Source organism: Lepidochelys olivacea (genome assembly GCF_965140295.1).
Source record: "Lepidochelys olivacea isolate rLepOli2 genome assembly, chromosome: 3".
In the NCBI taxonomy this organism is placed as follows: Eukaryota; Metazoa; Chordata; order Testudines; family Cheloniidae; genus Lepidochelys; species Lepidochelys olivacea.
Window position 1 is genome coordinate 65,055,034 of NC_140413.1, and position 24,973 is coordinate 65,080,006.

A 24,973-nucleotide genomic window follows, 5' to 3' on the forward strand; every position below is an offset into this window, starting at 1 on the left:
GTAAAGCAGAAAATGTTTAGTTTCCAAAGGTCTGAGCTAATGCACCCTCTCTGTTCCATTGACCTCTTTTGTCACTTGTGCTGTAGAACCAACACACTGTTGGAGAAGGTTGCTGGTGCAGTCGACCAATCAGCATTCTACAGTGCCCTTTGGGGTAGTCTTCTTACCAGTCCTGCGGTTCGGTTACCTGGAATCACATATGTCCTCTCCCATCTAAACAGAAAGCTTTCAATGGAAGATCAGCTCTATATAATTGGCAGTGACATTGAGTTAATGGTAATATGTTCATTCGTTAGTGTAACTCTCATTTATATAACTGTACAGCTTCCAGGGGTTTTCTGATGTCTTCTCAGTCTTTGAAAATAATCTTTATAGAAATAAATAAATACATTGTGTCTATTTTTAGCACTAGTTAGACTTAGGGCGACCAGATAGCAACTGTGGAAAAAAAGGGATGGGCGTGGGGGTAATAGGTGCCTATATAGGAAAAAGTCCCCAAAACCAGGACTGTCCCTTTAAAAACGGGACATCTAGTCACCCTAGTTAGACTGATATAGTATGCATGTTAGATGAAATTTCATAATTTAGATTTTAAAAATTGCTTAGTGTTTTTAAATTGGCCATTCATTACACTTTTCAATAAAAGTAGCAAATTTCATGTTGCTTCTTGAAAAATGTGTAGTGAATTACTTTGCTGATTAAACTAAATCAAGCCATGCATATATTAAGCAAAGCTTAAATGCTTTCTGTGGTTAGTAGAAATTGTGCCAATTATATCTTTCTTCCATGTTTTCATAATTTCATTTTTTATGTGTGTACATTGTTTACATTATATCTAATTTTGAACCAGGTTATTTTGATTTATAAAATATTCAGTATATTTAATAAGAGGACTGTACAGATATCTGTTTTGAGGGGTGTATGTACATATTCTTTGAAATATAATAAATTATGATATTTTAATTACAAGTCTGTTTTTAATGGCAATGTTGTTTCAGGTGGAAGCAGTAAGCACATCAGTGCAGGATTCCAGTGTATTAGTACAAAGGAGCACATTAGACCTTATACTCTTCTGCTTTCCATTCCATATGAGTCAGGTAAAATTTTAATATAAAATAAAGAAATATATATCCACATACTCTTGCATGTATAGATTGTTTTGCAATCAAGTGATGATATTAAGTCAATCTTTATTAATGGCTTTCTCCAAAATCAGAATAAATAGAATCCTCTATAAGAGAATCTCTCTCAAGTAGCTTGTGTGTTGGCATACAATGATCCTTGTCTTAGTCTCATTGTGTTTAATATGTTGACATTTTACTGAATACAGACGGAATATAAGAGAAAACATTATTTACAGAAACTTTTTTTTTATGGTTAGAGATGGGATCTGCTCTATTAGATATTTCCCCGCACAATTCCTAATTGAGTAGAAAACAAGTTATGTACTCATTTGTGAGTTTTCAGGTCGTCAGTATTGGAGAACTAAAAATGAATAGTTAGGGTATGTCTACACTACGAAATTAGGTCGAATTTATAGAAGTCGGTTTTTTAGAAATCGGTTTTATATATTTGAGTGTGTGTCTCCCCACAGAAGATGCTCTAAGTGCATTAAGTGCATTAACTCGGCGGAGTGCTTCCACAGTACTGAGGCTAGAGTCGACTTCCGGAGTGTTGCACTGTGGGTAGCTATCCCACGGTTCCCGCAGTCTCCGCTGCCTATTGGAATTCTGGGTTGAGATCCCAATGCCTGATGGGGCTAAAACACTGCTGCGGGTGGTTCTGGGTACATATCGTCAGGCCCCCGTTCCCTCCCTCCCTCCGTGAAAGCAAGGGCAGACAATCGTTTCGCACCTTTTTTCCTGAGTTACCTGTGCAGACGCCATACCATAGCAAGCATGGAGCCCGCTCAGGTAAACGTCACCGTATGTTGCCTGGGTGCTGGCAGGCGCGGTAGTGCATTGCTACACAGTAGCAGCAACCCATTGCCTTGTGGCAGCAGACGGTGCAATAGGACTGGTAGCCGTCATCATCATGTCCGAGGTGCTCCTGGCCACGTCGGCCGGGAGCGCCTGGACAGACATGGGCGTAGGGACTAAATTTGGAGTGACTTGATCAAGTCATTCTCTTTAGTCCTGCAGTCAGTCCTATTGAACCATCTTATGATGAGCAGGCAGGCGATATGGATTGCTAGCAGTCGTATTGTACCATCTTCTGCCAGGCAGGCAAGAGATGAGGGTGGCTAGCAGTCGTATTGTACCATCTTCTGCCAAGCAGCCCTGAGATGTGGATGGCATGCAGTCCTTCTGCACCGTCTGCTGCCAGCCAAAGGTGTAAAAGATAGATGGAGTGTATCAAAACAAGAAATAGACCAGATTTGTTTTGTACTCATTTGCTTCCCCCCCGTCCCCCGTCTAGGGGACTCATTCCTCTAGGTCACACTGCAGTCACTCACAGGGAAGGTGCAGCGAGGTAAATCTAGCCATGTATCAATCAGAGGCCAGACTAACCTCCTTGTTCCAATAAGAACAATAACTTAGGTGCACCATTTCTTATTGGAACCCTCTGTGAAGTCCTGCGTGAAATACTCCTTGATGTAAAGCCACCCCCTTTGTTGATTTTAGCTCCCTGAAGCCAGCCCTGTAAGCCGTGTCGTCAGTAGCCCCTCCCTCCATCAGAGCAACGGCAGACAATCGTTCCGCGACTTTTTTCTGAGCGGACGCCATACCAAGGCAAGCATGGAGGCCGCTCAGCTCACTTTGGCAATTAGGAGCACATTAAACACCACACGCATTATCCAGCAGTATATGCAGTGCCAGAACCTGGCAGAGTGATACCGGGCGAGTAGGCGACGTCAGTGTGGTCGCGTGAGTGATCAGGACATGGACACAGATTTCTCTGAAAGCATGGGCCCTGCCAAAGCATGCATCATGGTGCTAATGGGGCAGGTTCATACTGTGGAACGCCGATTCTGGGCTCGGGAAACAAGCACAGACTGGTGGGACCGCATAGTGTTGCGGGTTTGGGACGATTCCCAGTGGCTGCGAAACTTTTGCATGCGTAAGGGCACTTTCATGGAACTTTGTGACTTGCTTTCCCCTGCCCTGAAGCGCATGAATACCAAGATGAGAGCAGCCCTCACAGTTGAGAAGCGAGTGGCAATAGCCCTGTGGAAGCTTGCAACGTCAGACAGCTACCGGTCAGTTGGGAATCAATTTGGAGTGGGCAAATCAACTGTGGGGGCTGCTGTGATGCAAGTAGCCCACGCAATCAAAGATCTGCTGATATCAAGGATAGTGACCCTGGGAAATGTGCAGGTCACAGTGGATGGCTTTGCTGCAATGGGATTCCCTAACTGTGGTGGGGCCATAGACGGAACCCATATCCCTATCTTGGCACCGGAGCACCAAGCCGGCGAGTACATAAACCACAAGGGGTACTTTTCAATAGTGCTGCAAGCTCTGGTGGATCACAAGGGACGTTTCACCAGCATCAGCGTGGGATGGCCGGGAAAGGTACATGACGCTCGCATCTTCAGGAACTCTGGTCTATTTCAAAAGCTGCAGGAAGGGACTTTATTCCCAGACCAGAAAATAACCGTTGGGGATGTTGAAATGCCTATAGTTATCCTTGGGGACCCAGCCTACCCCTTAATGCCATGGCTCATGAAGCCGTACACAGGCACCCTGGACAGTAGTCAGGAGCTGTTCAACTACAGGCTGAGCAAGTGCAGAATGGTGGTAGAATGTGCATTTGGACGTTTAAAGGTGCGCTGGCGCAGTTTACTGACTCGCTTAGACCTCAGAGAAACCAATATTCCCACTGTTATTACTGCTTGCTGTGCGCTCCACAATATCTGTGAGAGTAAGGGGGAGACGTTTATGGCAGGGTGGGAGGTTGAGGCAAATCGCCTGGCTGCAGGTTATGCGCAGCCAGATACCCAGGCGGTTAGAAGAGCACAGGAGGGCGCGGTACGCATCAGAGAAGCTTTGAAAACCAGTTTCATGACTGGCCAGGCTACGGTGTGAAAATTCTCTTTGTATCTCCTTGATGAAACCCCCCGCCCCTTGGTTCACTCTACTTCCCTGTAAGCTAACCACCCGCCCCTCCTCCCTTCAATCACCGCTTGCAGAGGCAATAAAGTCATTGTTGCTTCAAATTCATGCATTCTTTATTCATTCATCACACAAATAGGGGGATGACTACCAAGGTAGCCCAGGAGGGGTGGTGGAGGAGGGAAGGAAAATGCCACACAGCACTTTAAAAGTTTACAACTTTAAAATTTATAGAATGACAGCCTTCTTTTTTTGGGCAATCCTCTGTTGTGGAGTGGCTGGTTGGCCGGAGGCCCCCCCACCGCATTCTTGGGCGTCTGGGTGTGGAGGCTATGGAACTTGGGGAGGAGGGCGGTTGGTTACACAGGGGCTGTAGTAGCAGTCTGTGCTCCAGCTGCCTTTGCTGCAGCTCAACCATACACTGGAGCATACTGGTTTGATCCTCCAGCAGCCTCAGCATTGAATCCTGCCTCCTCTCATCACACTGCCGCCACATTTGAGCTTCAGCCCGTCTTCAGCCCGCCACCTCTCCTCCCGATCATTTTGTGCTTTCCTGCACTCTGACATTATTTGGCTCCACACATTTGTCCGTGCTCTGTCAGTGTGGGAGGACAGCATGAGCTCAGAGAACATTTCATCACGAGTGTTTTTTTTTGTTCTTTCTAATCTTCACTAGCTTCTGGGAAGGAGAAGCTCCTGTGATCATTGAAACGCATGCAGCTGGTGGAGAAAAAAAAAGGGACAGCGGTATTTAAAAAGACACATTTTATAAAACAGTGGCTACAGTCTTTCAGGGTAAACCTTGCTGTTAACATTACATACATAGCACATGTGCTTTCGTTACAAGGTCGCATTTTGCCTCCCCCCACCGCGTGGCTACCCCCTCAACCCTCCCCCCTCCCCGTGGCTAACAGTGGGGAACATTTCTGTTCAGCCGCAGGCAAACAGCCCAGCAGGAACGGGCTCCTCTGAGTGTCCCCTGAAGAAAAGCACCCTATTTCAACCAGGTGACCATGAATGATATCTCACTCTCCTGAGGATAACACAGAGAGATAAAGAATGGATGTTGTTTGAACGCCAGCAAACATACACTGCAATGCTTTGTTGTACAATGATTCCCGAGTATGTGTTACTGGCCTGGAGTGGTAAAGTGTCCTACCATGAAGGACACAATAAGGCTGCCCTCCCCAGAAACCTTTTGCAAAGGCTTTGGGAGTACATCCAGGAGAGCCGCGAATGCCAGGGCAAATTAATCCTTTCACATGCTTGGTTTTAAACCATGTATAGTATTTTAAAAGGTACACTCACTGGAGGTCCCTTCTCCGCCTGGCGGGTCCAGGAGGCAGCCTTGGGTGGGTTCGGTGGGTACTGGCTCCAGGTCCAGGGTGAGAAACTGTTCCTGGCTGTCGGGAAAACTGGTTTCTCCGCTTGCTTGCTGTGAGCTATCTACAACCTCATCATCATCATCTTCTTCATCCCCAAAACCTGCTTCCATGTTGCCTCCATCTCCATTGAAGGAGTCAAACAACATGGCTGGGGTGCAGCTCATCATAGAAGCTGCATGTTCGGGGCTCTGACCCGGAGCGGCCGTTCACCCCTCTGGTTTTCTGGTAGGCTTGCCTCAGCTCCTTAAGTTTCATGCGGCACTGCTTCGGATCCCTGTTATGGCCTCTGTCCTTCATGCCCTGGGAGATTTTGACAAAGGTTTTGGCATTTCGAAAACTGGAACGGAGTTCTGATAGCGCGGATTCCTCTCCCTATACAGCGATCAGATCCCGTACCTCCCGTTCAGTCCATGCTGGAGCTCTTTTGCGATTCTGGGACTCCATCATGGTCACCTCTGCTGATGAGTTCTGCATGGTCACCAGCAGCTTGCCACACTGGCCAAACAGGAAATGAGATTCAAAAGTTCGCAGTTCTTTTCCTGTCTACCTGGCCAGTGCATCTGAGTTGAGAGTGCTGTCCAGTGCGGTCACAATGGAGCACTCTGGGATAGCTCCCGGAGGCCAATACCGTGAAATTGCGTCCACAGTACCCCAAATTCGACCCGGCAAGGCCGATTTAAGCGCTAATCCACTTCTCAGGGGTGGAGTACGGAAATCAATTTTAAGAGCCCTTTAAGTCGAAATAAAGGGCTTCATCATGTGGATGGGTGCAGGTTTACATCCATTTAACGCTGCTAAATTAGACCTAAAGTCCTAGTGTAGACCAGGGCTTAGGCATCCTAAGGAGTTTAATGGGAAGGAACTTTTCACCTTCTAGATCACTTGGAAACTGCAGCCCAGTTCAGTAGTGACTGAAATTTAGTGCTTGCTGGCAGTTGTAAAATGATTTTGTGGGAGCAATTCCATTCCTAGAGGATAGTTGCTTTGTTTTGTTTTTAAATAAAAATACCTTCCTATTGGCTCCTGATGACCACTTTAAGGGAAATAAGTGATTGAGCATGCATGGAGACAGAACTACTCCCTCACTCCTAGTGGTGGTCCTTCCACTTCAGGGTTTAGATAGCACTGCAGCTGGGTAAAAGTTTTTTGATTCATAGATTTGTTTTTGGAAATAAGCATTTTTTTCGTGCTCTAAAATTATGTGCAATTTTGGGTCTAAATTTGGAAAAAATGTAAAAATGTGAGAACTATGTGTTTTGACTTTTCTTTTCAAAATGGTGTTTGAAATTCTAATATGGCCAATTTTTAAGATAAAATATTCCCAAAAAGGGTAAAAAAAAACCCACTTGAAAACAGCCAAATCGAAATGAAAAAAATAAAAAACGTTTAATTTTGAGTTGACTGAAACAAGTTGATTAACTTGGAACAAATTGAAAAAGCAAAACACTTGATTTTGAATTGACCTGAAACATTTTGGTTGATTGGAACCCAAATTTTATGTGTCAGAGGTATCCATGTAGTACCTTTCTTGAGAACTAAAATTCACATAAGTTAGGGCTTTTTAAATACTAATCAATGAGGAGAAAATTATTTAAGACTGTGTCTGCTGGGGATTTTTTTGTTGCATTTTAATCAGTTTGCTTCCAGGACTTCCGCTTGATAATCAAAGTGAAATGCATTGTAGCACGGTGATGGACTGTTAATAGAGGCAGCAATGTGCTACTATGGTTGCAGTGTCATACAGCATTCTAACAGGTGGCTGTTCCAAATAGTAATCTCACTTTTTGATGTCCTAAGACTCAGAACTTTGTGCTACTTCATTGCTATGAATTCAGAGGTTTCAGGAAATTAAATAATTTTTATTCAGTGAATACTTATCCATTAGCCAGCTACAGATGTCCCTTTCTGTGGTTAAACTACAGTAATGTTCCTAATTTCTTCAGGCAACGCGCCCAGACATGATCAGAATTTTGTCAGCAGCCCTTCATGTAGTACTACGCAGAGATATGTCACTCAACCGAAGGCTTTATGCATGGCTTCTAGGTAAGTTTGTACTGAATTTGATAATTATCTGTTTAATGGCAGAGAAAGGAATTTTGTAAAAATAATACTGGTAATGGTGAAATCTTATGTATGTGACTTGATAAATAGAAATCAGTGTTTATTATGTTCATGCTATAGTTATGAGTACAACACAGTTGCCACCAATGTATTAGACAATACAAAGAAAGTTGTGTGTACCAGATTTTGATTTTATCAAAAGTGACTTATAAGAAAACTGTTACCTTTTCGTCAGCACAGCCATGTGAAAAAGCCCATGATAACAATATTCCTTGCTATATATAAATTATTTATATATTTTCTTACAGTGTAGGACCCATAGACCCTAATCAGCAATGGGGCCCATTGTGCCGGAGCTGTACATGTTAAAACACAGTCCTTGCCCCAGAGAGCTAACAGTCTAAATTAAGACAAGACATGAGTCAGTGTAACTTACATTTGAAGTAGGAAGGGGTAAGGAGAATGAAGGGAACAATGATACATTGAAATATATTTGAAAGTAAAATTTTATATTAACTCCCTGATTCCACAAACACTGATATATGTGCTTAACTTTAGGTATGTAAATGTATACAGTATTGTGGCCTAAATTAGCATTTCTTAACCTATTTTGGGCGTCTGCCATGTCACTAAAAATGTCTCCATTGGTGAAAATAGTGGATGCTTAGCATCACATTATATAATAGTTTTCATCTTGATATAATGCCAGTTGGTCAGAAAAAGAATTAATGAAGAGCTATAGAAATTGTCTGTTCTAATCAGTTTAAAAAATCTTTGAATATCAAACAAATATCTACTCATGATAGAAATTGGTTTATCTTCTTTTTTTTTAAATACTGCTGATGAAACTCATGTCATGTTCTGCCAAATGGGTTCATTCAGAAGGAGGATCAAAAATTCCAACTTCAATTAAACACTTTATTTCCTACCTATTTCACAGTTCAAAGCCTCTTTTTATGAGCTGCTACTTGTCTTTTTCAGGAAGACAGGGAGACACATTTATATAGGTAGATCATTTCTCTAATTTTTCCAAATAAAAGGAAATTGCATTTAATAAATTAAAAAACAAAAACAAATTAAGGTTGAATCTAAGTAACTAACTTTTTTTCTATAAAACAGAACTTGAAACTTCTACAAAGAATGTTGAGAACAACATTTGATGCATCTTTCTGTAACTCATGGTGTAACTTCACACTGTTTTCTTAAAATTATGGACAGCAGATTCCACAGCTATTCCATCTGTGCAATTTCCACTGATGTCAGTGTGATTTCAGTAAATGGAGTGGCTGCATAGATCAGCATGTACAAGTGTTGCAGCATTAGCACACAAATAGGCATGTCCTATATTCTGTACAATTATATAATCTCTGTTTTCCATTTAATTGATCTGTATAGTTTTTATTAATATAATAATTTTTTCTTTGAGTTAATCAGTGTTGTGTTGCTGTATTTTATTAACGAAGATTCTACTGTAAATATAAAACCACTTCTTTTAACTAAGTGGTGAGGATCTTTTAGATCTACGTTTTCATAATATAGTACTTGCGTATCTATTTTTAGCTATTCCTCATTATTCTTATATCTTAATGCACAGTTTTATGAAAATTAAATAGAAACAAAAATCTTACTAAACCTTTTTAAATCCAAGTCAGTTCTCCACAGATGTCCTTAATACTAAAGTTTATTTTCAGTTGAAACTAAATGACATGCATCCTCTCTACTTTTTCTTCTGTTTTCATCATTCTTGAGCAGAAAATGTGAAAACCACTTCTGAAGAAATGTTGATGTTTTCAGCAGCTTGCTTTTTTTTTTTTTAAAGCTTATCAGGAAAATGTTGAATTTCTGTAAGAAAAGATTAAATTTTCAGAGAGGAAACTAGATATTTCTTTCACATAATTTTTCAATGATCAAGATGGTTTCCTTAGCATATGAATCTTTTTATAAATGATTTAATAGTTAACTTTGATATTCCTTTTACATGTATAAATAATTTAGAATAACAACATTAGGACAATAGCTTCATTGGCTTTGGTCTCTGTGGTCCTCTAATGTTTAAAATCTGCTACAGCGTTCAATAGCGTTAACTACGGTTCTTTGTAATTGTTGTTTCTGTTGCTACAGTACATTGACTTTGAAGATGCATACTGTAGAACATACTGTATTTTTTGATGTCTAAATTTTTCTTGTCAAAAGTAATGTAACTATCTAGCAGTGTGTTCAATGAAAACTAAAACTCCAGAGTGTAGTTCACTCTGCAGTCAGCTTAATACTTTGTTCCATTTAATTAGATTCTTTTATTAAACTATTTAAAATGGTCTTTCTCTTGCCGACATTACTTGGACTACAAATTGGTAAGTTATCAGTGCCAGTGTGTTGATCCAGTGTTTAAAAAATTGAAGAAGAAAACATAAAAAGGTAAATATTAATTTGTCATGTCTTTTGTTTGCTTGAAGGTTTTGATAATAATGGTGCTATCGTAGGACCTAGAAGCACAAGACATAGCAATCCTGAGGAACATGCCACTTACTATTTCAATACCTTTTCTAAGGAAATGTTGGTCCAGGTATCAATAATATGTTTTTTTTTTTTTACATGGCATTTACTCATTATGAAACTATTCTTTTCATCAATATAAATCCTTATAAACAAACCTATTATAAAAATATTCTTTCAGTTAAGAATTGTCTTGATAAAAATTGGTGTTTCCTCATCCACTAATTGGCCATGTCAATATATTCATGTAATTTGTATCTTTTTATGAGGAAATTTTAGAAGCGCTGCCTTTTTATAGTATGTCCTTGTCTGTAAAAGAAATAATTCTTCTAGAACTCTTAGATTTGAATGAAAAGCTTAGTGTGAAACATTGATTGGCTAGCACTCTCCTCTTTAAAACAATAATATTATATGGAAGTATTTTAATCCCATCTCTCCTCTATTGCTTCCTCTCTGTTAGAGAGTAGCATTTATGGAAGGTATTGATTGACAGCGAAGCAGACTGAAATCTACTTATCCACAGAACAGATTTGGAGAGGCTCCCTTCTCACTTGTATAGATGACAAAAATGTCCCTCCCTGTCTCAGCTGTGGAGGAGAGGGAGTTTGGTTAGACTAGCAGGGGGATGACCAGTCCCCACAATGGGAGAAGGGAGAGCGCTTCCTCTGGTGTCTGGTACACGCAGGAATATGCCAGGGAGGGGGAGGCTTTTCTGCTACCTATTGGCTTGCTGACTTGAGGGTAATGATGGAGACAGTTGGCCTCAGAACCTTCCCCCCTCCATTTAAAGCCTTCCTGGGCATCTGGAGGCAGTCTTGCCTCGATAAATGCCTCACCCTCTCTTCAGGTAGTTAAGGTATATGGAGATGTGTTTCAGGGCTGCTGTGGATCAAAGCGACCACCAGTTTGGGGGATCAGGAAGGAATTTTTCAATTGGGCTACATTGGCAAGAGTCCAGTGGGTTTTTTTGCCTTCCTCACAGCATTTTGGAGGCACAGTTAGGTTAAAAGGAGTAAGAAAGAATGGGAACTCTAACATTAGGAGTTAATATAGAAAGGGTTAGGTCATCTCGTCTTGGCTGGTGTCCATTTTGAATAACGGCTAAAAGGGCCAACTCCCAGATGTAATGAGACTTTGGATTTGGCTGGTCTGTTTGCCTGTGAAAAGGGGAGACTGTAAGTCTTCACAGGCTGAGGTCCCCCTAGGAACCCTCTGCCCTCCTTGTGGAGGGGAGGGCGAGATGATTCATAAGTGAGCTGAATCCTAGTGGGAGGCTAAAGAGAGTTGACCTTGAATTATGGTTATATGGAGGAAGCCCTGTAGCCCTGCATGGGGCCCAGTGAAATACCTGTTTGTGAGAGGGAGTGGGTGCATACCACCCCTTGCCCATTGTTAAGGTAATAAAGTTATGGCCTGCAGATTAAATCCATTCCTGTGTCTTTCATTCACCTGGATGTTTGACTGATGCCTTTATCCATTTAATCTTTTCCCTCTCTCATGATGCTAGAAAGGGTGCCAATATTTATACAATCCATTTCCATTTTTTCTTAGCAGTCATGCTCAAGGTAGAGGATACCTGTTTTTTCCAATAAAGGGCAGAGCCCACTTGTATATTCTTTCAAGATCTTTCTTAAAGGGCATGACAAACACTAGCATATCATGTTAAAATTGTCATCAACAGCAACTTACTACCATTGAAAAGCCTTTCAAAATGTTGATTGCCCCTCTCCTCTTCTTTCTTTGCCAGTCTTTTTTCTCTTCTTTTGTATTTTCTTCTGATTTTTGGACTTGCTTGTCCTTTGATGCCATGTCTTGAAAAGTCTGCCTCTCTAAAAGCATGTTCAGGTGTAGAAGATTTTCCAAGATACTGTGTGATGATACTCACCTCTTAGTAAATGGAAGATCAAACCTTTTTTCTGTCTCATTCCTTCTGTCTTCTCTTTTTTAGAAGCTCTAGAAGAAATGCACTAGCGCCTACTCATAGATTGCTGTGCCAGCAGCAGAGAGAAACTAAATAGCTTCTGAGAGTCTAGTTAGTTTTATTCTGCATCTGGTGGCATGGAATAAAGTACTTCAGTATAGGAGTTCATTGTTTTCCCTTCCTTTTGAAGCTTTCGTCGCTACTTGTTCTATACAGTTGAGCTAAAGAAAATAGTCTGACAGCCAAGCTGCATCCTGAATAGGTAGATTATTGTTTTATTTAGCCCTTTATTTATTTTTTTTTACCTTCTCAAGTAGCTACATCATCACTTTATACCCCTTGTTCATTACTCTTAAGAAATTTTGAGTAAGCATCTATTTATGCTACTATACTGTGTGTTCCCCACCTTTCTACAAATATTAGAATATGTTCCACTTCTGTGGAATAGAATGTGATCGACAATAAGGGGAATGCCTAGGTATGGAGAATGAGCTGCAGGGAGGTAAGAAAACAGGGTCTCCTCCACTGTGAGTAATTCCCCTTTTTGCATGTTTTCATAATTGCCTGCTTTCTGAAGCTGTTCTTTTCTTCTTGATTTTCTGATCTGTGTATGCTTTTTATAGGCAATGGTGGGAATCTTACAAGTTAATGGACATGGAGAAGAGAGCACACTGATGCAGGACCTAAAGCCTTTTCGGATTTTTATCAGTTTACTGGACAAACCTGAACTAGGTACTCTCATATATTTCTAACCTTAAATATATTTTTTGTTACATTTTGCTAAAAATTATTAATTCTTTTGGTTGACTAGCATATAAAGCAATGTTCTGGATAACTTCTTAAGTGGAGGATATTAACAAAGTAGTAGGTATGTTCAAGAAATGTGCAGTAAATAGATGGTAGAGTTGGACTATATAGTGTCTTCCAATGTAATCACATACTACTTTCTCACCTCCCCCCAAAAACCTAATTGTTCTACTCCATGCAGTAAATCTGAAGTTAAAGTAATACTGAGAAGTAGTTTAGGCCCCAAAATTGATCTTCCCAAAGTTATTTGAATCTTGAGGGGAATGCTATTTAGATTTTTAATTCTCTAAGAAAAACAAACCATAGCCACCACACTGTTACAGAGAAATGGGAAAAATATCCCAATAACTACTGCTTATGTGATCCCAAGGCCCCTTGCTCATTATCCCAACACACACATGTTTTGAAATATTAAAAATATAATACCACATTTTGTCTAGTACATAAAGAGCTTATCAGTAAGAATTGATTGGCTTATAAAGGATGTAGTCATTTTTAATAAACAAACATGTAATTAAATTCCTTAATATTTACAAACATTATCCACAGTAAGTGGAAATTAAAAGTGTGGGGATGTGGAGAGATGATACATATGTATGGAATTTTGCCAACATGATCCACATATCTGTTCTCACTTCACTCAGTCTTAACATATGCAGTGTCAGTAACATTTAAAATGCCTGGCTCAGAAATTATGAATGACTGAGAAGTCGTCAAAGTCTAACTGTATTTTTTTATCATATAGTTTGGCTTTTCAGTCACCCATAATTTCTGAGCCAGACAGTTTAAATCTTACTGACACTGTGCACATTAAGATTTAATGAAGTAAGCACAGCTGTGAGGATCATGTTGGCAAATTGGTTTGGCAGATTAAACGAAGACTTTGCTCCTGCAGAAGTCAGTGGTGGTGTTCCCACTAATGGGAGCAAGGTGAGGCCAAGAGAAAGCACAGAAAGCTCTTCCTCTCCTCTGAAGACAGACCACTTTGTGAACTATTGCAACTCATTTCAAAGTCAGATGCTTTTCTTAAACCTCAGGAGTTTGTTGGAATCTAATGTGAGTCTGATGCAAAGACTGTCTTGCACATTTGTAGCCAAAAATGGAGAAGAACCCACTTCAACTGAATCAGAGTAAAGATGCTCAAAATATTTTACTTCTAATTTTTTACCTTACACTGTCAGGTAGATTTTCATCATGAGATGTCAAGGTTTAGCTTTATGAGATAAATTTAACTCACTAGGATTCACACAGATAATTGCCTGCACATCCTATTGAATAGCATATTATTGTATAAAATATGTATAGTTTTAAATTCTACTATGCATAAGAATGCACAAAATATAAGTGGGATTCTGTTCAGCTTTGTAAGTTATCTGAGTAAAAGTGATTTTGTGGCTTTAGTAAATGAAACTGTAGATTCCAATGATTTGGTTAGGGTTCAGATACTGATCATTGGAATGTCCTTAATTTTACAAGGTTGTCATTGCAGCTATTTCTCATGGTCATTTTAGGACCTGTAATCTTAGAGGATGTATTGATTGAAGTATTTAGAACATTATATACACAATGCAAAGCTGAGCTGGATCTTCAGATGGAACTTTCCTTCAGCAAAGATCACACACAACTAAGCAGGTAGAGTACAAGGAAAAGAATATAACATATGCTTCCTCTTTAACAGAAAATAGTATAAATTTTAAATATAAACATTAATAAATAGTAGAACTTGTTTATTGCTGAATGCATGCTAAATACGCAGCAATATCTTGAAGCCTGCTCCTCTGAAAGGGAAAGGCAAAGCTCTCATTGATCTCAATTGAAGCTTTTCCTTGGGACATGATGGAATGGACATCTATAGTTTTATTTTATTTAATGACATTTACTGTGCTAAAAAGGTACCAATATCAGTCACTTTATTTTGCAATTGTTTACTGTAAATGTACATTTACTGGTGTGAAGGCAAAACTCCGTGTGAAGGCAAAACTCCATGTGAATGCTGTGTGTCATGGACGGGCAGGAAGAGAGTTCTAAGAGCTCTCCCTTTCCCATGTTTGGCACTCATGAGAAAAAGCAGTGAGGGGTGAGAGGCTGGCGGGTGAAGTTATGTGAGGTGTCAGCAGAGAGAAGAAGATGGTATGAGTGGGGAAAGTGACCCACTCCTCCACCACTACAGATATGGCTGAAACTAGGGAGCAGCAGGTGGGCTTCCCTTAAGTCACTTGTCTTCAGAAACATGAAGAGAAGCTGCATCAATGAAGCAACAGAAATTGGGAGGCTGCACAGGCAGAGAGCCTCTGATCTGCTCTTGCACACAAAGAGAGGCAACAAAAGAGGTCTAGTACAGATCTCTCTGGATTTTGGGGGTGGCAAAGAAAGAGAAGCCATTAGGGAGGAGAAAAAGGGAGAGCAAAATGAAGGGAGTAGAGAGACCAGGAGAGTGGAGTCAGAGAGAGAGGCAGCTGAGACAAAGAGGGAAACAGAATGTTGGAGGAGGACAGGGAAGGGGGAGAAAAATAAAATAAAGAAAAATAAGAATGAAAATTGGAAACCAGATCCAGTAAAAATATATAGAAAAGGGAAAACAGATCTGAGACAGAGTGGGATGAGCAAGAAGTATGGCAACCATGCAAGGACATGATGTAAAAAGCAATAGTGCATGCCCAGCTGAAGAGCTGCCATTAAAGGAGAGGGAGGGAACCAGTGTGTTAATATCAGCATTGCAGTGAGTAAATTCAGAATTATACGCCTTTGCATAACACTTAAATCACAGCATAGTAATATATATTAAATTGTACTACTATTTTTTATTTTCTTTTAGCAAATTGAGGGAAAATAAGAAAACCGCAGAGCTGATTAAAACTGCCAATCTTCTCTTTAATTCCTTTGAGCCTTATTATATGTGGGATTACATTGCTCGTTGGTTTGAAGAATGTTGTAGGTAAGTTGTATTTAATAGCTGTAAATGTAAAATTGGAATTGGCTTTACATTTTTTGGTTTGTGTATTGACAGGGAGGTGGACAAGATGTACTAATAATTGTACTCCACCTGCAAAGGCTTGTCTATACTAGAAACTTGTATTGTTTTAACTATATCCGTATAATTAAAGGAATGCAATCCCCCTAGTGTGGATGCAGTTATATCAGTATAAAGGTAGTTTGTTCTGGTATAGCTACTCCTGCATGGGGAGGGGAATAAGTATACCAATATAAGTCACTTTGTACTGATATAACTGTGTCTACACTAGGACTTTCACTGGTATAGCTATTTCAGTAAAAAAAATTCCCACCCTGTAACCAAAGTAGATAAACCAGTAAAACTTCAAAGTATAGACCAGGCCTAATTTCTGAGATTCAGATTATTTTTAGTTCCCTTTCTTGATCTGGGAATAATCAAGGTATTGATATCTTGATTTTAGTAAGAGAAATCTTTGCAGAGCTCTCTTGTCTTCCTGCCACTGCCTCTTCAGCATGGATAGGTAAATTCCTTTGGAAAAAGTGACAAGAAAAGGTTTTGGGTAGATTGTTTCACACTTACTGTCCATGTAATAAAGTTATCCTCCTATAAATTCATTATCTGTAGCATATGATATATTTGACTGGATTAGGTAGAAATGTTCTTTTTTTGTTGTTTTTGGTGTATGTTGTTGGGTCTCTTAGCCTGTGCCCCAAAAGGGTTTTGAAAATGTTTCCCTCTGATCAACAATCTGCGTGGCGAGCAAAAGATGTGCATCGGTGCTTACAATGCTTTGACTCTTTACCCTTCTATTAAATACTGTACAGATCTGGGCTTGAGAAAATACTGTCGTCATATCTGGAGAGATCGTTCCTCACAGGTGTTCCTCTTTTTAGGCTCTGAGTTGTGGTCCTTGTTCAAATTTAAAAAACATTTAGAAAATTAGAAGGTATTTTCACTGGTCCTTCATAGCCTTTCAAGGCAATGCTACCTCCTCAGAATTACGGCAAAAGGAGCCTTGAGAGACTCTCAAGGATAAATATATGAATGTAAGTTACTATTTATACGTGGGTATTAAATTTCATCTGTATGATGATACTCTGCACAGAAAGCTATTTTTCCCACAGTGGGAATTTTAATTAGAAGAAAACTATGGATTTCAGATGGGGACTTTGAGAGCGCTATAGATAAAGGTGCCAGTATGAGGCACAGAATAATAGCAACTTCCTTGAAAGTATGACTTTCCTGAAAACTGAGATGAAATTGGTTACTATTTGGTAATATTTACCTTTGGCAGGGAGGGGGATTTCTTCCATTTTGTTGTGTTTTAAGCAGATTCTGAATTTCTGAATGAAAGAAAACAGGCAACCACCAAGTGAGGGGAAAATGTATGGATTTACCAAAACAATTTCCTGTAGCCCAGCCTTGCTTATGTGTGTCATGGCACACAATGGTGTGGCTGCCCTTCATAAAATATTGAATTTCCTTTGTATTTCAGATAGATAAGGATTGTATGGTCATCTATAAACTGATTCAACTGTTTGTTGAAGAAGGAACAACTGGGCTGCTAGTTTGTTCTTATGCAGCATCCTTGACGTATGCACCTGTGAATTAAGTTGTTACTTAATCATGTCATATGTAAACAAAAACAACAATAACATATTTTAATTTCATAGGAGGACATTGCATGCTAGACTTCAGACTGGGCCTGTAGGTGGTAATGAGTCAGCTGAGCTGCCCCTGACCAATTTCTGCCTACTAGTGGATTTTTTGTTGGATATAGTTTCTTTGGTAAGAATTCCTTTCTTCATTGGTTGTAGGTATATGAGGACACTACTTCTGTACTCTGATTTATAAAGCACTTTTGAAATTTGAATTTTGGATTTTGACACATAAACAAATCAGCCTTTATGTTCTTCTGATGCATGAGCCTGCAAATTCTGTTAGCTTGTTTGTCATCTGATTCTATTTTGAATTGTATCCCATCTTTTCCTTTTCTAAAATTTATACTGTATTAGTTACAAATGTAACCTGTTGCATTGGGGTTTTATATGATAAATAGTTAGATGATGCAATTCATTGGGTGCTAATTGTTCTGAATGTCACAGTAAGATATTTATCTTCTTTTATCTATTGACATTGCTTTATTTGATGAAGACTGCTAGAACTGTTTTTCCTGTATCTGTCTTCCCTCCTCAATTCTTTTGCTTTCTCATTTCAAAGCCTACTAGAAGTATGAGAGTGCTGTGTCAGGTATGGCATTCAGCCTGTTTTTCCTTTAGTTATTAATGATTTGCTACTTTTCACTCTTAAATCTGTATTTTGAGAAAATTAAAATACAAAGGGGATTGGGGGTAATTTTTTAATCCCATCAGTGTTACAAAATTCTTTGTAATCTATTTGTAGTATAAATGAAGGAGATTTAAAATTCTGAAAACTCTGAGCATATCCAATGATTAAACATGCACTGAAAAACAATTCCCTTTTATCCCTCATAAAGTTAATGCATAGAATATCAGACTTGGAGGGCTTCTAGATTTTATTTGCCACTTGCATTGTTAAGAAGCTTAGAATAAAATTAACTGTATGTGATAGTTGTACAGTAGAACCTCAGAGTTACGAACATCAGAGTTACACACTGACGGGTCAACTACATACCTCTTTTGGAACCAGAAGTATGCAATCAGGCAGCAGCAGAGACAACAACAACAACAACAACAAAGCAAATACAGTACAGTATTGTGTTAAATGTAAACTACTAAAAAATAAAGGGAAATTAAAAAAAAAAAGATTTGATAAGGTAAGGAAACTTTCTGTGCTTGTTTCTTTTAAAGTAAGATGGTTAAAAGCAGCATTTTTCTTTTGCAGAGTAGAGTTTCAGACTTGTCTTAAGTCAATGATCAGTTGTAAACTTTTGAAAGAACCACGTTTTGTTCAGAGTTATGAACAGCCTCAATTCCCAAGGTGTTTGTAACTCTAAGGTTCTATTGTATAGCTATAGCAAATACATTTTAGGGTGGGGGTTATAAGACACTTTTTCAATTTTATCATCTTTTTGTTAGGAGACCTACATTGAAATACAAACAGAACATCTGCCTCAGTTGTTGCTCAGAATGATTTCTGCATTGACAAGCCATCTTCACACTTTGCACTTGTCTGAACTAACTGATTCCCTCAGGCTCTGCTCAAAGATCCTTAGTAAGGTTCAACCTCCGCTATTGTCTGCAGGTACAGATGGTACTCTGCAGCTTCCAAGTGGACACAACAGCTCCATCAAAGAATGGGAAGATAAAAAGGTAATTTATTAATAGCCTTTGCATCCTTTTGTATTAATTTTGTGTAAAATGTGGGTTTTTCAAAATTCTCAGTGTTAGCCCAACTCTGCTAGTATTGAAGACAGTGGGAAATTTCGCTAGTGATTTCAAGTTAGGTCAATGCTGAGTACTTTCAAAAACCTGACCCATCTTCTTCTGATGAATTTGTTAGTATAATATTGTATGTCTCCTCAAGTTCCTCACCATTTTTCTCAGTCCTGTTTCCACCTTTTTTTAAGTTCAGCTTGTGCTATTTTTAGTTTTACAGTCATTTTTAAGTTTCTTAAAACATGCAAAAGCAGCAAACTGTAGATGGGAAAAATATAAACTGTCTTTTACAAAAAAAATGTATAACAATAAATGTAAACATAATTGAGCCTTGATTAATAAAAACATTGGAACTGCTCAATTAATTGCAGATGAAGGCCCCAATCATTCAAGGATTTATACATACTTTTTAATGTTAAGTATATGCATAAGTCACTTCAAATTCAGGACCTAAGTAAGAATTAGAGACCTCCCTTGAGAAATATTTGGATAAATCTCTAAGCCAATATATAAAAAACTCTAAAGGCTGGATCCAGTGTCCATTGAATTCAGTGGCAAAACTTCCATTGATATCAATAGGCATTGGATCAGGCATCATAGTCATCATTTCCTTTTACCATTTGGAGATAGTTCTAAAGCTCTTAACCAATGCCTTTTTATAAATTTGCATAGATCAGATAAATTAGTTCTTTTGAATTAATTTAATGTTTTATCAAATATGTATATTCTGCAGAAAAGGACCTAGGGGTGACAGTGGACGAGAAGCTGGATATGAGTCAGCAGTGTGCCCTTGTTGCCAAGAAGGCCAATGGCATTTTGGGATGTATAAGTAGGGGCATAGCGAGCAGATCGAGGGACGTGATCGTTCCCCTCTATTCGACATTGGTGAGGCCTCATCTGGAGTACTGTGTCCAGTTTTGGGCCCCACACTTCAAGAAGGATGTGGATAAATTGGAGAGAGTCCAGCGAAGGGCAACAAAAATGATTAGGGGACTGGAACACATGAGTTATGAGGAGAGGCTGAGGGAGCTGGGATTGTTTAGCCTGCAGAAGAGAAGAATGAGGGGGGATTTGATAGCTGCTTTCAACTACCTGAAAGGGGGTTCCAAAGAGGATGGCTCTAGACTGTTCTCAATGGTAGCAGATGACAGAACGAGGAGTAATGGTCTCAAGTTGCAGTGGGGGAGGTTTAGATTGGATATTAGGAAAAACTTTTTCACTAAGAGGGTGGTGAAACACTGGAATGCGTTACCTAGGGAGGTGGTAGAATCTCCTTCCTTAGAGGTTTTTAAGGTCAGGCTTGACAAAGCCCTGGCTGGGATGATTTAACTGGGAATTGGTCCTGCTTTGAGCAGGGGGTTGGACTAGATGACCTTCTGGGGTCCCTTCCAACCCTGATATTCTATGATTCTATGATTCTATATCTCAAAATCATTTAATAAACAAAGAGAAGGAACAAAAAAACCAGCAACTGTTTCTATTTCAAACAAATTTCAGTTTCTAACAGTCGGGGGTGAAAGTAACTGAAGGGACTTACCAGTACGCAGGGCCGGGGTCCTGAGAAAGGTATGTGGGGGGGGGCCCTCAACCGGAAGGGGTGGGGAGGGGCGGAAGGGGCAGAGCCTTTAAATCCCTGGGCCCTTTAAATTGGCACTGGAGCCCTGGGGCTCCTGGCTGCCACCACTACCCTGGGGCTCCGGCTGCAGTAGCAGTGGCCGGGAGCCCTGTGGCCTTTAAATCACCACCAGAGCCCCATGGTAGCTGGAGCGGCGGTAGTGGCTGGGAGCCCTGGGGCTCTGGTGGCGATATAAAGGGCCGGGGCTCTGGCCGCTGCCGAGAGCCCTAGGCCCTTTTAAATTGCTGGCCTGGGGAAGCTGCCCCCTGCCAGTACGGCTGGCTGTGTACTGGCTCTTGCTGGTACGCCGTACTGGCTTACTTTCACCTGCTAACAGTTTACATTTCTAAAAAATCTTGTAAGTGATCAATTCTTTTGAACCAAAATATACTAAGTCTTACACAACTACAAACTTATATGAAGGAAATCCCACACTTTGATTTTATATATATTACATATTTTGGGTACAGGAGGGAAAGATGCTAGGTACCAAGTTTTATGCTGAGAATCTAAGAATTTATGCTCTGTGTTGAGAGACCATCCCAACTTTTTAACACATTAGATTTTGATTGCTATTTATTATATTGGAATTAAAACTCTTAATTTCGTAAAGAACTTCGAACGACTCATTAATAATTAATGGTGTTTTTTAAAAGTATGCAGTTGGGAAAATTTCTGTTTTGTTTAATAATTCTTTTAATTCCTCATTTTTGGCTCCAAAATTCAGCTGTTTTCTCTTTTTTGAAAGATGCCTTGACAATCTGTAGTATTTTACATTATGTGAAACAAGTTCATCCTGGTTAAATAGTACAAATTAACAACAACAATAACAATAATCGTGAAGCTTTGTACCAACTATACACCTACACAATTGTAGGTCAAAATTCATTACTATCTTTAATGTAATTATTTGAGCATTGGCATCCTATAAAACTATCTCTTGATTGTAGAGAAATTTTACCTCTTCCCACTCTTTCCAGTCCTCTCAAGCCTCTCTCTTGACAACTCCCTTCATCTCCTTCACCCACTTCCATCATTCCACCACCCTTTCATATTGCTTCCTATGACTGGAACAGTTTTCCAGTTAACAGATTGCAAGCTGCCAGCTCCTTTATGTAAGAAAATCCTAAAACCTAAACATTCCAGGAAGTCTGTCGGCTAAAATGACTATGCAGTGTTATTATAGCCGTGTCGGTCCCAGGATACTAGAGAGACAACGTGGGTGAGGTAATATCTTTCAACCCTTGAATGGTCCCTTACAATATGTGCTAACTACTTATGCTAAACTATGTGCTTGATTTTGTATTTAGTTGTGACGCTCTTAGTACCTTTCCCAGACCTGAAGGATAGCTGTGTGTAGCTCAAAAGCTTGTCTTTTTCACCGAAGTTGGTCCAATAAAAGATATTATCTCAACCATCTTGTCTAGCTAAAATGACTGTAAATTTTAGTGCCTTGTCTTCCACTCTCTTTAACATTTGAGGATTTTTTTCAAATGACTTATAATTTTACTATGTTGATCCCTTCTCCCTCAATCCATATTAAAATATAAATTGTTTGTTTAAAATCTTCTTAAAATGCATATATTTCAGTTGATAGACAGTGATATCTCCTGTTATAGTTGACATGCCATGTAAATATACTTCTTTGGGAGTTTTAAAAACTTGGTTTTGACAGGAAAATGTATGGAAGGGATCAACAATAAGAGTATATAAACACATAATTTAAAACTTCGTAATAGAACAGAACTAGGGCTGCCAACCCTCCAGGATTGTCCTGGAGTTCCCAGGAATTAAAGATTAATCTTTAATTAAAGATTATGTCATGTGAGGAAACCTCCAGGAATGTGTCCAGTGAAAATTGGCAACCCTAAGGAGAACTCAAAACTGCCATTCTTTTCAAACTAGGAAATAAGTTAATGATTTCTTATCACTAATTAGTGACATTCATTTTTACTGTTTAATCTATAGTTATCTATACTTTTATCTCAACTAGCTGCCATCAGTTTCACTTGAAAATCCTTATGATGTATTCGAAGATGGTGAAAATCCTCCAAGCAGTCGATCATCAGAAAGTGGATTTACTGAGTTTGTACAGTACCAGGCAGATACAGCTGTTGACATTGACAGAGCATTGAGTGAAGGCCACGAAGCACCTGGTATCGCTATTATAGGTAGCACATCCTCAGAGACTGAGACAGCATCGACTGTGGGATCTGAGGAAACCATTGTACAGCCTCCTTCCATAATTGCACAGGGGTCAGCAACTCGAAGTGGGAAGATGATCCAAAAGACTGCAATGCAGTGCTGCTTGGAGTATGTCCAACAATTTTTAACTAGATTTATCAACCTGTATATAATTCAGAGTAATTCCTTGTCTCAGCCCTTGGCAACAGAGCTTCAAATGGACCTCACTAGAGAGCAAGGACAATCTACAAAATGGGACAGAGAATCACAAGGAGATGCTAAGGGGAAAAAAAGAAATAAAATGCCAAAAGAATACCTTTCTGCCTTTATTGCTGCATGTCAGTTATATCTTGAATGTTCAAGTTTTCCGGTTTACATTGCAGAGGGGAGCCACACATCAGAATTACATCCTGAGAAATCTGATTTTGGTAAGTAACATTTTCTTACTTTCTCCTTTTTTTCCTCGTATATTCAGTTCTTAGTTTAAACTGTTCTTTAGAAAATCTGAAAAGTAGTTGGAGTCTTTCTATATTTACATTGTTGCTTGTTGTTCCTTGTAGGGACATAGATTTTTTTTTTCTTTTATGACTTGGATTACATTTTAGAAACTAAAATATTTTTAATACAGTTACAAGAAAATTGATGTTTTGATGTGATTTTTAATACATGTATGTTTTGAGTAATGAATATGTATTACACGGAAGAACCTTAGAGTGGAACCCAGTTTCTAGATTCTGCTGTCGACGTGTGAAATACATAATACATGGATCCATCAAGGTTCTTTGTTACTAGTGTTCTTCTTGTGCCTTGGAATGTATTTGCACATTGAATAGATATATGGAATAGTGACAAGATTACATCAAACATGCCTTTAACTCTTTTTTAATAGTTTAGATTGTTATCCATATTTATGCCCTTTGAAACAAATGTATAACCGTAAGTTATAAATTTCAGTTCAGTAAAATTTGCACTACCCAAGAGTTTATTTCTAAATTTATTTCTAAATTTATTTTGCTGTTGAAATGTAGTGTTTAAGATTAAGGTTATAAGTGCCAGCTGACAACATTCACAAATTTCACAGGTACAGTTACTGAACTGAAAAATTAGGAGTAAATTTGCATTATAATTAAATGCCCTCTCTCTGACATCTGGGATTTTGTTTATTCATCTTTGAAACTTAAGATTGTTTAAATGTAGCTTTTTGTTTTTGACTTGTGGTAGAGAGCATTGCATGGTGTTGAGAGGGCATTTTATGGGAAAGAAACAGTGCCCTGTAATTAGATATTAGGAAAAACTTTCTAAGGGTAGTTAAGCTCTAGAACAGGCTTTTAACGGAGGTTGTGGCATCCCCATCACTGGAGGTTTTTAAGAGCAGGTCATACAAACACCTGTCCGAGGTAGTCTAGGTTTACTGAGTCCTGCCTTATCACAGGGGGCTGGACTTGATGAGTTCTCAAGTTCTCTTCCAGCCCTACATTTCTGTTTTAGACTCATAGACTTTAAGGCCAGAAAGGACCATCGTCATCATCTAGTCTGAGCTCCTGCACATAGCATGCCACAGAACCTCACCCACCCACTCCTGTAACATACTGAGTTACTGAAATCCTCAAATCATAATTTAAAAACTTCAAATTACAGAGAATCCACCATTTACTCTAGTTTAAACCTTTAAGTGACCCGGGACCCATGCTGTGGAGGAAGGCAAAAAACTCCAAGGGTCTCTGTCAATCTGACCTGGGGGAAAATTCCTTCCCGACACCAAGTATAGCAATCAGTTGGACCCTGAGCATGCCGGCAAGACCCACCAGCCAGACACCTGTGAAAGAATTCATTGTAATAACTCAGAGCCCTCCTCATTAATGTTTCATCTCTGGCCATTGGAGGTACTTGCTACTAGAGGTCACAGATGGCCCACAGGTCATTTGTAGGCCATCTCATCATCCCATCCCCTCTATAAATTTATCAGGCTCAGCCTTGAAGCCAGTTAAGTGTTTTGCTCCCCATCACTCCCTTTTGAAGGCTGTTCCAGAACTTCACTCTGCCTAACCTTGTTGATAGCCAGCTTATATCCATTTGTTCTTGAGATGCTTGTTTTGGTCGCAATCCTTCCCAACAAATTTGTCTCCTTCCTTGGGTCACA

General features: G+C 39.4%; 1 protein-coding gene across 3 annotated transcripts in view; it reads left to right on the forward strand.

The window, feature by feature from the left end:
- DOP1A (DOP1 leucine zipper like protein A) overlaps positions 1-24,973 on the forward strand; it is a 92,181-nt gene that overhangs the window by 22,572 nt on the left and 44,636 nt on the right. For 2 of the 3 annotated variants that reach the window (XM_084622940.1, XM_084622941.1), the window contains exons 5-14: positions 87-276; positions 999-1,097; positions 7,384-7,483; positions 9,955-10,064; positions 12,539-12,647; positions 14,234-14,354; positions 15,538-15,657; positions 17,349-17,463; positions 18,735-18,968; positions 22,643-23,261. In XM_084622940.1, coding sequence (XP_084479066.1) covers positions 87-276; positions 999-1,097; positions 7,384-7,483; positions 9,955-10,064; positions 12,539-12,647; positions 14,234-14,354; positions 15,538-15,657; positions 17,349-17,463; positions 18,735-18,968; positions 22,643-23,261 — 1,817 coding nt within the window. Of the gene's footprint in view, positions 1-86; positions 277-998; positions 1,098-7,383; positions 7,484-9,954; positions 10,065-12,538; positions 12,648-14,233; positions 14,355-15,537; positions 15,658-17,348; positions 17,464-17,895; positions 17,926-18,734; positions 18,969-22,642; positions 23,262-24,973 lie in introns of all 3 variants that reach the window. The other variant, XM_084622939.1, reaches the window with a different exon arrangement.